A 16,224-nucleotide genomic window follows, 5' to 3' on the forward strand; every position below is an offset into this window, starting at 1 on the left:
AATAATAATTTCAAAGCTACTGTATTACTATGAGCTACGGGAGTGGAGGTTAGGAAACATATTTTTGTGTATTTGGAGTACCTATAATCGTGACTGTGTGTAAGAAGTATTTTAATAGTTTTCAGTATGAATAAATGAACACACAAATGAGTTTCTATATAATGGAACGTTATAAGTAATATAATACACATGGTATGTTCTAATAATTAAATCTCTTTCATTTCTAAACTATGGCTTAAATTTATATCCCTTTTATTTATTTATTTATTTTTCTGAGACAGAGGATTGCTCTGTCACCAGGCTGGCGTGATCTCAGCTCACCTCCGCCTCCTAGGTTCAAGCGATTCTCATGTCTCAGACTCTCTAGGAGCTGTAATTACAGGTGCCCATCACCACACCTGACTAATTTTTTTTTTTTTTTTTTTTTTTTTTTTTAGTGGATACAGGGGTTTTGCCATGTTGGCCAGGCTGGTCGTGAACTTCTGACCTCAAGTGATCAAGCCGCCTTGGCCTCCCAAAGTGCTGGGATTACAGGCATGAGCTCCTATGCCTGGCGTCTTACAATGTTTAAGATATATAAGTTCAGATGAGTTGTGTTGAGAAAACACGTCAAAATAAGAAGGAAAGAAATTAGAAATATGTCTTAAGTAGGAAAGATAGATTCAGTGTAGTTTCTAATATTCTTCAACTGGAAGGTTAGGTTTCGATTTTAGGATACAATTTCTTAAACTTTTTAAAGCCCCAATTCATGTTCTATTAAATACATATTTTCGAGCCACACATTACTCTTTAGAATTCTGCTTGCTTGTTCTTTCTCCAGGTGGAAAGTTGATGGAATATTTCTTTTTCCATTTTTCTCTCTCTGGGGTAACAGTGCTCCAGCTTTCAGGTAGTGATACGTGTATTTTAGTGTAATAAAATTAACTCTTTTATTAGACAAGTTTTTACAAAAAGCTTATTGTAGAGCAAATTCTAATAAGTGTCACTACAGGGATCCATTATGAACACAAGTTTTTGTTATGTGTCTGTATTTCTCCGCATACATTATTGTGCTTAAAATTATTTCTTTCCTTGGCTTAAGTTCATGCTTGATTAACTGGCTGTGTCTCTTTTTTGTTTTGATGTTTCTCTGTCCCGCCTCTCCTTTTAAAAATGATTTACCTCAGCCTTTTCCCTTGCACAACATGTTTTAGTGTCTGTTCTTTTATTACACTTCTGTCTCTATTGTCAGCGTATTCAGTGACAGCTTCCTCTTTAGTAGCTGTGTGTGGATTTCACTCATCAGTCATTGCCCTACAAGCTTTATTCTTGTTTTTTTTTTTTTCTCTCTGTCTCAGAAGGAACTGAATTAATATGATAATTTGTTTCAGCTTTTTTATAAACAGCATAGAAGTTGCTTGTATTGTTTGCAGTGCCTACCCATTTAAATCAGATACCACTAAAAACTAAGTTCTCACATTTTCTCCATAAGATGAAATTTATGAAAATACCAAAATATTATCACATATTTATATTTTTGAATATATTCATTTTTTCAGTAATACTCAAAACTCCCTATGGGTAAGCTTTCTTCTAGGTTATTTTGGTTAAGAAAATACTCTAATCGATACAGTATTTGTCTAATAATGAACTAGGGGCAAAAGAGTAACATTTTGAGGATATCTGTATCATCTCTCATAATCCTCACCCCATGAGCATGTAGATTAGTAAATGGCAGATTTAAGGTTTGAATCTATTAATACATCTGAGTGACTCTAAAACCTGTATTCTTTGTGTTAGATTATGTAGTACTGGTGAATATTGTGTTATCAAACTTGATACATGTTATTCTCTTAAAGCTATTGTTTTCTTTGTAGAATGTTCCAGAACAACACTTAACGAAGCGAAGAACTATTTCTCAACAACCAACAAGGACTATTTCTCAACAAGCAATCTTCTCAACGAGGAAGAATCGTAAGCTATCTGAAGACTGCCTATTCTTGTGTTATTCACTGACAGTTAATTACACATTTTTTTATATACTCTTTGCTTTAACTATAGTGAAAACGACATATGGTACTGTGAGAACAGGAAATATAACTTTGCTTGAGGGCAGCAGTTCTGACAGCGAAAATGAAGATGAGGTTAAAATCCATCCTGAAATCATCAGTGGTCAGCCTCGTCGACCTACACACCCTGGTCTGAAACCTTCCCTCAATCCTATAGTGAACCCTGGTGTTACAAAGGTAGATTGGTTTTTTTTGAAATCTTTCCCCTCCCCATGCTTTTTCACATATATCCCCTCAATCTTAATAATGATGATAGAGATCCTAGAAAGAAATACAAGCCCTCAAGATGATAACAGAAAACAAGTCTTACCAGAGAGATAGATGCATGGGATTGAGATTTATGAAAAATGGTGGGAATAAACAGTTCTTAGGTTTGCCTTTATGGAAGGAAAGAAGTAGAAAGCAACCAAAAAGAACAGCTCAGTATGTGCTGTGCACATTGGCTTACGCCAGTAATCCTAACACTTTGGGAGGCCGAGGCAGGCGATTCACCTGAGCTCAGGAGTTCGAGACCAGCCTGGGCAACATGGTGAAACCTCGTCTTAACTGATACACAAAAAATTAGCCAGACATGATGGCGCATGCCTGTAGTCTCAGCTACTCAGGAGGCTGAGGCATGAGAATTGCTTGAACCCAGGAGGTGGAAGTTGCAGTGAGCCAAGACCATGCTACTACACTCCAGCCTGGGTGACTGTGTGAGAATTTGTCTCCAAAAAAACAAGAATTAAATATTTCCATGCAATTCAAAAATGCATATTGCCATAACATTCCAGAAATAAGTGTCTGCATAGATTAAGGAATATTTTGTACTCTTGAAACAAATGTGGAAATATATAATTGAAAAGTAGAATTCCATGTTTTTCCCTCATGTTTTTATTTTCAAAAGTTCAGAGTTCTATATAGGTTTGCATTATTTAATTCTACTAGTGTAGTATATTTTACAAATATTTGTCTTATCAACACTGTGTCCTTTTCCTGAGTAAGGCCATCTACTTCGGTTCCAAATGTATTTATCCCGATCTGTCTTCTAACTTTCCTGGGTGCCTCAAAGTTGATAGGTCCTAAAGTGAACACATTGTTTGTGATTCTTTCCTGACTCCTGGCCCTTTGTAATCTACTCTGTCATCTGGCTTCCCCCTCCTAGTACGTAACACCTGGTAAATAGCACTGAAACATTGAAAGAGGAAAAATGCTACACTCCAGGTCTCACATCACGAATGCATTCTCTTACCAAGTTCTGTATTTTTACCTACTTCCCACTTTTCATATCTTATTACTGTAGTTCACATTGTGACCTATAATTCTAGAATACTCTTTTATAGCTGGGCCCCTGCCTCACCATGTTCACTCCCTTTTACATTGCTGCCAGGGTGACCTTCCTGAAATATATTTGTAATGATCTAACTCATCTGCTCATTGAGTGGATTCCGATTGCATCAAGGGGGAATTTTACATTCCAGCATGACACATATCTTTTGTAGTTTGGCCTGATTGTCCTGTTTTCTCTCTCCATTCCATTCCCTCTGACTGCATGCCAGTTTTACTTTAATGCCTCTCATTTGCCATGTGGTTTCATGTCCCATCCTTCTACACATACTGCCTTGCCTAGAAACCCTTATACCCTCACTCTTTACTTTGTCTTTTAAAATATGGCCCTGACTTTGCAGCATTTACAGAGTTTTCCAAGTAGAACTGACTATTCTCTCTTTATGCCCTCACAATTGTAGACCTAGTGTTATATGTTTCTGTTCTTGTTTCTTTTTCATATATCCCCACTTGAATAGAGGGTGGAATCTGTCTTTTGTTTATATTTTTGTCTTCTCTCAGGATATGCCATGATTTTATACGAACAGTGAATAAAGAAATACGATGTTTTGTAAAGTTTTTTTGTTTGTTTGTTTTTTAATAGGAGGAAGCAACAAAACCATCAACTGGAAGAAACAAAAATGGTATTATTTAAAGTGCCCCACGAGAGCAAACAAATTGTAATAATTTTATTTTTTTGTGTATAAAAATTAGAAGTGGTAAGTTAGTGAATATCTCTGAAAAAAAGTATTTGCTTTAATGGTATTACTTTAAAAAAAAGGAAACCAAGTGTGGCAGATCATGCCTATAATCCCAGTACTTTGGGAGGTCAAGGTAGGCAGATCACTTGAGCCCAGGAGTTTGAGATTTGCCTGGGCACCATGGCAAAACCCGGTCTCTTCTTAAAAAAAAAAAAAAAAACTACAAAAATTAGCTGAGTGTGGTAGTATAGGCCTGTAGTCCCAACTACCTGGGAGGCTGAGGTGAAGGATCACTTGAGCTGAGGAGGTTGAGGATGCAGTGATCTGTGATCACATCATTGCATTCCATTTGTGGTGACGCAGCAAGACCCTGTCAAAAAAAAAATCACAGAACCAAATATAATATGTTTATTTTTTTGCTATTTTTCTGATATTACAAACTCCTTTTTCCTGAAACTACATCAAACCTGAAATTAGTTTTTCTTATTATTTTTATTTTATTTAAATACTCATGAATGGAGATAGACTTTGTTATATGTATTTGAAATTTACGGTAACTAATAGTCTCATGAATGTGTCTGTGAATAACATTTTATAGATAAGTCATCATCAGGATCAGAAGAGGAAGATACAGAATCATCCCGTAGTTCTAAGGTACTGTCTACTGTCATAAATATCAAGTGGTGTTAAATCATAAAATAGGATGCTTGAGCTTTACTTTCTCACCTGTGCGTACGCCCATAAAGGAATTATTTTCTCACATTTCAGTGTATGATGAATACAATAATTATGTGCTAAGTAGATTACTGCTGCATAGTACAATTCTGCTAATTTGCAGGATCCATTTAAGAAGCCAACATAGTATAATGAAAAAGAAAATACAGGGAATCACTTCGGGTTCTGAAGATAAGTTTGTCTAAAAACTAAAGAATTATTCCAGGTCTACCTAGGAGCAAATGTACAATTCTATGGCATATCTGGATGTGTAAATATCCTAATGAGATGCAGAGATAAAGAGTTTAAGCTGTAGGGTTTTTTTTAGAACTTGGAACTTGAAACAATAGTGCCTAGGACTTGAAAGTATTGATAAGTTTGGATCATCAGTGTAGATCTGCAAGGAACATTTTATGAGAAGGAAAAGCATGGGAAATAGTCTACGTGTGGAAGTATAAAAACAACAATTTGGTTTAATAGTGTTTTAATTCTTTTTAACAGTAGAATGCTTTGAGTTTCTTTGTGGCAGTCATGCTTGTGGTAACATAAGTAGAAAATAATAATGGTGTATTCCAAGGCCACAACTGTGGAAAGAGATGGGAACGGCCTGACCTCTTAGGTAGAAGCAGCTGGTGCATAGTGGTACCAGCACTGAGTGGAAGTCAAAAGATAGGTTGGTGTCCTGGTCCTGTCACTTAGTAGCTATGGAACCTTGGGAAAAATTATTTAACTTATTTGAATGTCAGTGCCCTTTTTCGTAAAGATGGTACTGATATCTAGCTCTTAGGTATATGTAATGAACAAATGTGGCAAGAAATGTGAAAACATTTTGTAAACTGGAATATATGTATGCAAATATGGGACAAAATGAATCACAATGGGATTCAGTGCCTTAATACATACTGCTAGTCTTTTTTTTTTTTTTTAACCTTTAGTGAGTACTGTCAAGTAGCCAGTACTGACAAGAGAACAAGGAGAAAGTATAGCATAGGTATGTGGATTTCCAGATTGGAGTAGGGTAAGTTTTAGTGGTCTATTACTGGTGATATCCTACGGGAGTAGGGTGATTTGGCACCCAGGACCTCCTAATAAGATTTTAAATGTTTTGACCTCAAATAAATTTCTGTCATTGTGTACGGACTGTGTGCTAGGCAGTAAGACAGTGAATACACAGGATGAGGGCTTATCCTAGAGTAGTAGGAACACAAAAACAAGGAAACAACAAACGCATAAGTCACTACAAGTGCTTCCTATAAAGAAAACAGAAAATGTTCAATTACAGAAAATGGAGGAAGTTTGTAATTAGGATTGGGATGGGAGTGGGAGTAGAATTGTGTAGTCAGAGAAGATCTTTCTGTGTGCCATTTAAGCTGCCATCTAGAGGCTGAGAAAAAGCAAGCCCCCTGAAAGTCTGAAAGGAGGATATTCTGAACAGAGAGAAAAATGGATAACAATTGTTCATTTTGCTTTAAACATCCTCGAATGACCAGAAAGCAGGGAATGGGTTAACCATCATCATCATCATTTGCAATGTGTAGAAAAGAAAATGTGCAAATGAGAATCTGGAACATTTTAGATGCTTTGTGAATAAATGTTCTTATTCTTCCCTTTTTATTAAGGCTTGCTCTAGTTTTTGAAGTTATTTCTTAATTGGAAAAGAGTGGCAGAATATATCTTGCTTGCATTTATTTAAACATAAACAGAAGTTTTTCTTACTACTTTGTAGTTTTATTCAACCATTTTTTTATCAGTAAAAATTTTATCAAGAAAAACTTTAATTTTTTCAAGCCCTTGTTTACCTAAATGAAGCAGTTTCATCAGTGTTCTTTTTATACACAACATGGAGTACTCCAAAGTTTCTTGTCATGCCAGTTATCTTCTTTTAATAATAAAAAATTCTATAATTGGGAATAATTTAAATGTTAAATGCCCTAATGTAGCAAATTTATTTTTGTAGTGCCCTCTTACTTTTGATGGAGATTGCAAATTAGAGTTAGGTCTTCTGAAGTAAGTGTCTTGTTGAAATATGCACCTAAGTTAATACTTTGTCTGTAAATAGGTTTCCTTTTGCCTTCCATACTCAGTTTTACAGAGTCAATAGCCTAATGAAGATAAAAAATAAGCTCCATCTAAACAGTGTATGTGAGGTTCTCTATTGAAATGTTTTGGTTTTCAGGCTGGGCACGGTGTCTTATGCGTGGAATCCCAGTACTTTTGGAGTCCGATGCGGGTGGATCACCTGAGGTCAGGAGTTCGAGACCAGCCTAGCCAACACTGTGAAACCCCATCTTTACTAAAAATAGAAAAGTTAGCTGGGCATAGTGGCGTGCGCCTGTAATCCCAGCTCCTCAGGAGGCTGAGGCAGGAGAATCGCTTGAACCCAGGAATGGGAGGTTGCGGTCAGCCGAGATCGTGCCATTACACTCCAGCCTTGGCTCTCAAAACAAAAAAAAGAAATGTTTTGGTTTTCAATACCAGCTTCTCTTATTTTTAAGTCTAACTGCTTTTAATATAGGACATTTGGATTTTTTTTTTTTTTTTTTTTTTTTTTTGAGACGGAGTCTCGCTCTGTTGCCCAGGCTGGAGTGCAGTGGCCGGATCTCAGCTCACTGCAAGCTCCACCTCCCAGGTTCACGCCATTCTCCTGCCTGAGCCTCCCGAGTAGCTGGGACTACAGGCGCCCGCCACCTCGCCCGGCTAGTTTTTTGTATTGTTTAGTAGAGACGGGGTTTCACCGTGTTAGCCAGGATGGTCTTGATCTCCTGATCTCGTGATCCGCCCGTCTCAGCCTCCCGAAGTGCTGGGATTACAGGCTCGAGCCACCGCGCCCGGCGACATTTGGATTTTTAAAATGAGTAATTAGGACATTTTTGTGCAACTATTATTGTTATTTTATATTGAAACTCATTGTTGATATTAATTTTAACAGAGTATCTCCAAGAATCTTCTCCAGAAGCATGGTGGTCATTCATCTGGGCCTGCTGATCAGCAGAGGAAAAATGCAGTAAATGGAAATGTAGATGGTAATAATTGTATTTTTTTAAAATGCATTTCACATAATGTTTACTTGAAAACACCATCACTTATGTATTACAACAAGCAAAGGAAGGTCACTTACTAAATGCACAGTAAGAAAAAAGAAAAGTGAAAAGGTGATACATTTTATATATTAACAGACATCCACAGGAGAGTAAATTGAGAGTGCCACTAAAGGAGCTGAATTAATAGCTGCATTTCAAGGTATTCTAAGATCTGAGGAAAGTCAGGAAATAAGAAGAAAGGAGAGAAGAGGGAATGAAGAATGAGAAAGGCAGTGAGTGCAGGGGTAAATGAAGGAAAAAGAAGGTACATAGAACGTGGCAAAATAGAATAATTCCTTAGAAAAAGGAAGAAAAGGGGGCCGGGCACGGTGGCTCACGCCTGTAATCCCAGCACTTTTGGAGACCCAGGCAGGAGAATGGCATGAACCCGAGAGGTGAAGCTTGCAGTGAGCAGTCCATTCTGGGCGACAGCGCGAGACTCCGTCTCAAGAAAAAGGAAGAAAAGGGTTTTAGAAAAGTAAGAAGAAGATACAGTGGGCTTCTAGCACCAAAACTTGTCGGAGAATTGGAGCAAAATTTTTAATTCTTCCTGTCTTCCTCATTGATGGAAGAACCTGACCAGGCAGTTCTATGTTTTATCTACCATAGGTGAATATAAGCATGTGTGGTCATCTGTGCATGTATACAATTAAAAGTCATATACAGTGAGTGTAGAACAGAACTTCTCACACTTCAATATATCATCTGGGGGCCTTGTTAAAATGCATATTCTGATTCAGCAGGCCTGGGATTCTGCATTTCTATTAAGTTCTCAGGCGATGCTGACACTGCTGATCCTCCAGCCACACTCTTGGGTGGCAATGTTACAGACTTTTTTCCTATATAGGAATTGGAAAGGAGCCACTGGGGAGCAGTTAAGACATAACAGGCTCAGAGGACAGCGTGATTTTGCTTTTATTTCAGATCATCTTTCTAGCCAGAGGGGAAGTAGAAAGAGGTGAAGAAATAGAAATTATAGATGTAAGATACTATTGCTAAAACAAGAGCAGAGATGTGGTGGTAGTAATCCATAAAAAATGTGGAGTGGGAAGAATCATGACTGCAGATGTAGAAATCTTTCACAAAGTAGATAGACTGTGAGCACGGACAGAGGGGAAAGAAAGAAGTGAGCTGGTAATTTTGAAGTTTCTGATGAGAAAATGTATATCCATCCATGCCATTGCAAATGACAGGATCTCATTCTTTTTTATGACTGGACTGTATTCCATTGTGTATATGTACATTTTCTTTGTCCATTTGTTGGTGTACAAATAGGTTGATTTTACATTTTGGCTATTGTGAAGAGTGCTGCAATAAACATGAGAAGGCCAGATATCTCTTCAATTTACTGATTCCCTTGCTTTTTAAGTATATACCTAGCAATGGGATTGCTGGGATCATATGGTAGTTGTATTTTTAGTTTTGGGTTTTTTTTTTTCTTTTTTTAGATGCCAAAATAAAAAAAAAAAGCCTCCTGGTCTCAGATGATCCTCGCACATCAGCCTCCCAAGTAGCTGGGACCACAGGTGCATGCCACAATGCCTGGCTAATTGTTTTCATTTTTGGTAGAGACAGAGTTTCACCCTATTGGCCAGGCTCGTCTCAAACTCCTGAGCTCAAGCAGTCCTCTTGCCTTGGCCTCCCACAGTGCTGGAATTACAGGCATAAGCCCCACATCTGGCCTACTTTTAGTTTTTTGAGGACTCTCCACAGTATTCTCCGTAGTGGCTATAGTAATTTACATGCCCACAATGTAGGAGGGTTCCTCGTCATCCACATCCTCATCAGCACTCATTATACCCTGTCATTTGGATAAAAGCCATTTTAACTGGGGTGGTGAGATGATCTGTCACTGTTGTTTGGATTGGGATTTCTCTGGTGATCAGTGCTGTTGAGCTCTCAACCATATACCTGTTTGCCCGTGGACTGCTGTTGGATAGCAGTTCAAGACATAAAAGGGCCAAGGGAAAGTGTTGTATTGCTTTTATTTCTGAATATGTTTCCAGCCAGAGGGTAAAATTATGAAATAGAAATTATTGATGTGAGATCCTACTGCTTAATGAAGAGGAAAGAAGTGGGCATAATCCATGAGAGGTATATGCAAGAAGAAGAAAGACCACTCACTGAGAGACTTGTCCAAAGACATGGAGACTGTGAAGTGGGAATGAGGGAGGAAAGAAAGAAGCTATCTCCGTAGTTCTGGAGTTAGTGATGAGGACACTTGAGAGAACTTAATTCAGATGGCTTCAGTATGTTTGCTCTCAGGATATTAGATTGTTACTGCCCTTGAAATTACTGGGAGGAGGAGGGAGTGCAGTAATTGGGGTAAACCATAGCAACTCATTGCTGTACTTTATATCACACATCAAAGATATAAGTTAAATTTATATTAGATAATCAAATGAAACTCATTTGAACTAAAGAACTTTTACTGCTTTTGTTAAGAAAGCTATTTTTTTTATTAAGAAAGCTATTTTTTTTATTAGATAGCTGTTCCATAAAAGTACTTGAGAGACTAGGATGGTATACCCAATCACAGTAGTTTCAGAAACAAAAAAAGTACAGGATTTATTCCTCGAATAACAAAACTAATGTTTTTAGTAAACATTGTACTAATTTTGAAATATAAAAGCTTAATACAATGAATGTGAAATTTTTATTTTTTGCAATAAATATTTACACATTGAAAGTTGCTCACACATTATTTTGTGATGTGTTTTATATACCATCTTGCATGAGTGGATCAAGAAACTTTAAGACAGGGCAAACCACACAATACAATCAATTTACACATAGCAGTAACTCACCTTGTAATTTAAAAAGATGTATATTCATATTAACTTATTCTACAACTATCTGAGCTGATGAATTCGGAACAGTTTATCTGATGAGAATTGAATATGTTCAGCTTATGTTTCATCACAACTGTGTAGTTCCTCAATTACAAGACAAATAGTTGAATATGATGGATACTTGTAGGATAATGGTATAAATGAATCTGATGTGTTGCAGTAATGATAAGCCACACCACTCACCCATTATCTTTGACATTTATCCTTTCAGGGTCATGATTGCTATTCTTATTGAAGATCTTTTTTTTTCTTGTCATTGGAGTATGTGCACTTTTGTAATTTAGTTATAGTCTGTTGAAATATAACCTCGCTTTTGACACCTTAACTGCGTGTCTTATGAAATTTACATTATATACAAGTTTTATCTAGGGAAAGATAGAATCAGGGAAGACATCACATAGGTGTGTTAGTCTTACAAGATGAATAGAAATTTGTCAGAATAGTAGAGGAAAACATTTCAGTTATAAAGAACGGAGTGTACACTGATGAAGGGGTAAAGAGAAAGTCATATTGGAAATTATTAGTACTAAATAACATGCTTAGTGTATTGTTACAAAGGTACTATTATAAAGTAAAGGAGAATATACAGTATTACTTTATCTGTTTCTTTTGGATTTTTAATTTTTTTGTTTCTGGTGGTTTTGTTCACTGATGATGGGTGAATAAAATTGTGAGTGAATCTATGAGATGAATGTATGGCTTGACTCTGGTGACATCTAGTGTCTTGCCACGTGGTTTGTTGAAGTTTTGGAGAATTTTTTAAAGAAGTATTTTTTAAAGAAGCAGATACCCCACTAGAGATTAAGCTTTATTTAAACTCTCATTTTATAAAAGAAAAATATGTTTTTTATTCATGTTTATAAAGACTATAACTTTTATCTAACTGTTCTAAGTAATTCATTTTAATGAAATATATGGATTTTTGAGCAGAACAAGACTTAAAATTGATATCAGAGGGAGAGCAAGACAGGCTTCAAGGATGTGAAAATAACCAGCCACAGGTTTGAAAAAATTTAATTTCAAATTTCTGGTTTTCTTTGCTTTGGTAACATAACATAGTTCAAATGAAATTACCTTTGGACTTGCCTTTTAGAATCAGTTGATTATAATTTAATATTTAATTTAAAAACATTTTAATTGGTTATAAAACTGAAAATATTTTCAGAATCTGTAGTGATTTATAGCTAATCTTTTCTCTTGAAAATGAAGCCAAAAGTTCCTAAATATTGTTTGCTGTTCATTTTTATAACATCCTAGTATAATAAGGTAACATCAAATAATGAATTATAATTTTAAGCAGTCAAAATTATGAACAATTTAACAGTGATGGCTGCTGACTTGGGTTCATGTTAAAGGAGTAATCATTGCTAATGGTTCAAAATTTGCAACTTTATATATTACTGGTCACTAATACTGTGATTAAAAATGTATTCTCCATTGTAAATTTTAATTGACTTTAGTATCTGTGTTCAGGGAGAGAATGGGGTCATAAAGTCAACCCAACTGCCTGTCACGAGAACCAGACTTGCAGAATGGGAGCTTTGGTGTGAGGGTACAAACAGTAACTTTCTAACTTATTTCTGTATAGGAAGTCTGTAACTATTGTTAAAATTTTTTAAAATCACTGTCATTAGTGGACTTTAGAATGTATTGAAACTTGTCTTAAGACTATAGTCTATATAGAATCCTACATAACACTATCATATTACGGTTTATAGTTTGAATTAAATTTTATGAATTTGGCTTTGTTTCTGATTAGTGTTGATTTTGATTTCTGTTAAAAGTTTGCCTACTCATCACTTAGTAATCTTTGGAAAAAAAGCACTCAAGTATGCACTGTTTGTTGAGTGTCACTATTTCAGATACACTGAGATAAAATTTTCTTAAGTGAAGATGCCTTTGTAATAGTGCAAATCACCTTTTAATTCATTTTTGGTAAATTAAACACATAACGAATTAATCTTAGTCCAAACAAACAGTTACAAAGTTAAGATTGATGGTTGATATTTTTCCCCTATTTTAGGCTAATATAAATTAGTTTTAACTTAAGTAATTACAGTCCGGTGATTGGGAGTAGATAAACATAGAATAAGCAGTTTAACAGTTAAAGTTTTCTTATTTTTTAATTTTATTATTCCATACTTGATTATTTAATGACAAAGTTATCTTTAAAACATGCACCCTGACAAAAAAGACATCTGACAAACAAAACTAGCAAATTAATCTTCCACTTTTGCATTTGCAAAAATGTCTCAACAAACAGAAGCGAACAAGTACTGTAATAGAGAGCATACATCTCTATATGCAGGACTCCTTTATGTGCAAAAATAGGAGAAAATGTGGATCAAACAAGGCAAATGAGGGTGGAAAAAACTTTAAAACTCATCACAATTAAGTTAAAGCAGAGATTGAGTAAAATTTGTGAAGAATCCAAAACTTTGGATTGTTCAGAGGAAGAGCCACTACAGGAAGAAAGAAATGTAAAGAACATACCCTCTAATTTGAAAAATAATATACGCGATGGTCAGGAAGGAATGCATCTGGAATATTCCTATGTGTAGTATTCCAGATATTTTCTGAACAAAAATAGTTCAGTCTCATAAATGCCTTTCCATTTCATTTCTATGCTGGGTCCCTGGAATATGCTTGCCAGTCACCTTCTGATTTTTATTTTAAAAACGAAAATAAATAACAAACCAGACACTGTACATGTTTTTAACACAGAGCAGTAGAATTTTTATAATGACACAGAAAATACAAAAGCAAGGAACCCAGAAGTAGTTATCATTGAAATAAAAGAAGACCAAGAGTGTTACAGGCACATGATGAAAACAACACTAATTGCAAATAGGACATCAGAAATGTGCTGCCTCAGTGTAGTGATCCAAAAAGCCTTTTAGATTTGTGACTTACCTCCTCCAGAGAAATGAAGCATGTGAGTAAACAAAACGGCATGGTGTTTCTATTGTTACAGAAACTTGTTCCAGAAACCATTGTATCATAATTGCAGTGCAAGTAACTATAAAAGAGTAGAACCGGATTAGAAAATGTGCATTCCTCTCCACCACATAGTGACAGAACATCAAAAGTACGCTGAGAACAGTTACGGCACAGTATGCAAAGACTGAAGAATGAAGTAGGCATATTAAAACTAGAGTTCCTGACTTTGAAGAAAGAAAAAGTTCAACTTGAGAAAGACTTAGAGGGCCACTTGTTGCTACGTGGTTTTTTCCTCTTGATCAATTATTTGGTGCATTCTACTTTTTTACTTATGAAAAGCTCGTGTGTAAATTGGGGCTACTAAATACATAATTTTCTGTGGAAATAGATTATTTTTCTATCTAAATGATAGAAGTTTAGGAGAACATTCTATAGTCTTTGTTTCTTAATCAACCCAAGTCTATCTATCCGTTTTTTAAGTGGCATTGGGACTGGGAAACTAATCTATCCATGCACCGTGGATATGGATACTTCTGAAGTAGAGTAAGCATATAGGAAATTGCTTAAAGAATGTAATAAGCTCTAGGACCTAATTTTTCCCTATAGTCTTGAGGGTGTATTGCACTTATTTAAAAAAGTGGGAAATCAGTGGGGAGGAAGCGCAATGACTGAGAAATGATATAAAAATCTACCTATCCATGAGAGTTGGAACAAATATTCATAGTCAAAGGTGTATGTTGTATGTTGTGCTTTCAGGTGTGCAAGTTTATTCATTTAACTCATTATGTTGGGGCTTATAATTTCGCCATGAACTCCTTAAATATGTTTGAAAACAAATATATATAGATACCTCCATCTATTTTTCTTTTTTTTTTTTGAGACAGAGTCTCCCTCTGTCACCTGGGCTGGAGTGCTGTGGAATGATCTCGGCTCACTGCAAGCTCCGCCTCCCAGGCTCACGCCATTCTCCTGCCTCAGCCTCCCGAGTAGCTGGGACTACAGGTGCCCGTCACCACGCCCGGCTAATTTTTTGTATTTTTAGTAGAGACAGGGTTTCACTGTGTTAGCGAGGATGCTCTCAATCTCCTGACCTTGTGACCTGCCCACCTCGGCCTCCCAAAGTGCTGGGATTACAGGTGTAAGCCACCACACCTGGCCACCTCCCTCCATCTATTTTTCTAATCACCACTTTTACATGTTTCTGTCGAATCAGATCTTAATGTGATTTTGTTTAATAGAGTATGATAAATTTTAGCATGATAACTTTATCATATAAATATCATAGATTCTCAGCCAAGAATTTAGTTTTTGACTCCAAAGTAGAAACCTGGTTTCTGTACATCAAGTTTTAAAGATAGACAAAAATCTGGTGATACCCACCTTTAAAAGTAAAAGTAGATGAGGTCTCTCAGCCCCTAGTGAAGCATTAAGTTACTTTCCCAGAGTGATACTTTTAATTCTTCTGATAAATTTGATGAATTTATCAGATAATTTATCTGACTCGGCATTATGAAATAGCATTATTGGTTTCTGAGCCCCAAAATGCTAGGAAATGCCACTTTAGGAGCTTTGGATGAGTCATTTAATCTTTTTTGATAACAGGGCTAAAGTAGATAATTACACTGTCTGTTCTCCAGCTATAAAATCTCATGGTTACTGAATGTGAAATTTGGAAAGCATCTCATTTTCCAGAACTCTACTAGCATCTCAGCAGTTTCACTCTGCTTCTATGGTTTCGAATTTTGGTTCCTGCATTTCAGCAGGCACCTTCACATTTTTGAAGTCTAGGATCCAAATGAATAAAGAAAGATGAAAGACAGTGGGGAAAGCTTACCCAGAGAGGGAAAAGCTTCCTTTCTGTTCCTGAAGCCCCACAATGTCACATTCTCTAAATCTGGCCATTCAGTGTAAACTCTAGGAGGTAAAAATAGAAGAGGACAGATTTCATGCCTTTCTCCTTTTGTTTCTCTATTTCTGCTGGTCACAAAATGGTGAAAATTTATATTAGCAAAGAGTGGATGGGAATAAAAGCACAAATTTAGAATGGACCCTTTTTGAAAGTTTGGAAAATTTTGTTGTAGTCACTCAAACAGAAATGAATTAGACTTTATATGAATTTCAATGGAAAAATTATAACTTATGCTAACAATTATATAATAAAATGGAAGTCCAAAGTATTTTAATGACTATTATCATGACAGACTGAGTCAAGCGACAAAATGAATGAACAGTTTATTCTATTGGATGAAATAATGACATTTATTCTCAGTGTCACACTTTCATTGAAGGTTGCAGAAAAAATGAGAAAGTGCAGAAATAAGAAAATGGAAGTGTCAAGAAACCTACATGCTGATGACAGTGACGATGATGATGATGATGATGAATTAATTCAAGAAAGAAGGGGCAGGAAATCTGATGATCATCAGTTTCCCAGGCAGAAGAGGGAAGAGTACAATAGGTAAGCCTATAGCACTAGTTGATAGTACATTATTGTTATTGTACTATCAAATGAATTCTAATTTCAAATAATATGCATGATTAATTAAATTTATACTTTCACCGGGAATATTCTGTCTTACGTGGT

General features: G+C 35.9%; 1 protein-coding gene across 3 annotated transcripts in view; it reads left to right on the forward strand.

Annotated features, from left to right (window-relative positions):
- Positions 1-16,224, forward strand: part of LOC105478918 (ankyrin repeat domain 62) — an 80,978-nt gene that overhangs the window by 16,256 nt on the left and 48,498 nt on the right. For all 3 annotated transcript variants that reach the window (XM_011736649.3, XM_011736647.3, XM_011736648.3), the window contains exons 10-16: positions 1,857-1,953; positions 2,041-2,225; positions 3,958-3,997; positions 4,653-4,708; positions 7,698-7,791; positions 11,631-11,701; positions 15,929-16,098. In XM_011736649.3, the coding sequence (XP_011734951.2) occupies positions 1,857-1,953; positions 2,041-2,225; positions 3,958-3,997; positions 4,653-4,708; positions 7,698-7,791; positions 11,631-11,701; positions 15,929-16,098 (713 nt within the window). The remainder of the gene's footprint in view (positions 1-1,856; positions 1,954-2,040; positions 2,226-3,957; positions 3,998-4,652; positions 4,709-7,697; positions 7,792-11,630; positions 11,702-15,928; positions 16,099-16,224) is intronic.

The sequence above is a fragment of the Macaca nemestrina genome, chromosome 19 (assembly GCF_043159975.1).
Source record: "Macaca nemestrina isolate mMacNem1 chromosome 19, mMacNem.hap1, whole genome shotgun sequence".
In the NCBI taxonomy this organism is placed as follows: Eukaryota; Metazoa; Chordata; class Mammalia; order Primates; family Cercopithecidae; genus Macaca; species Macaca nemestrina.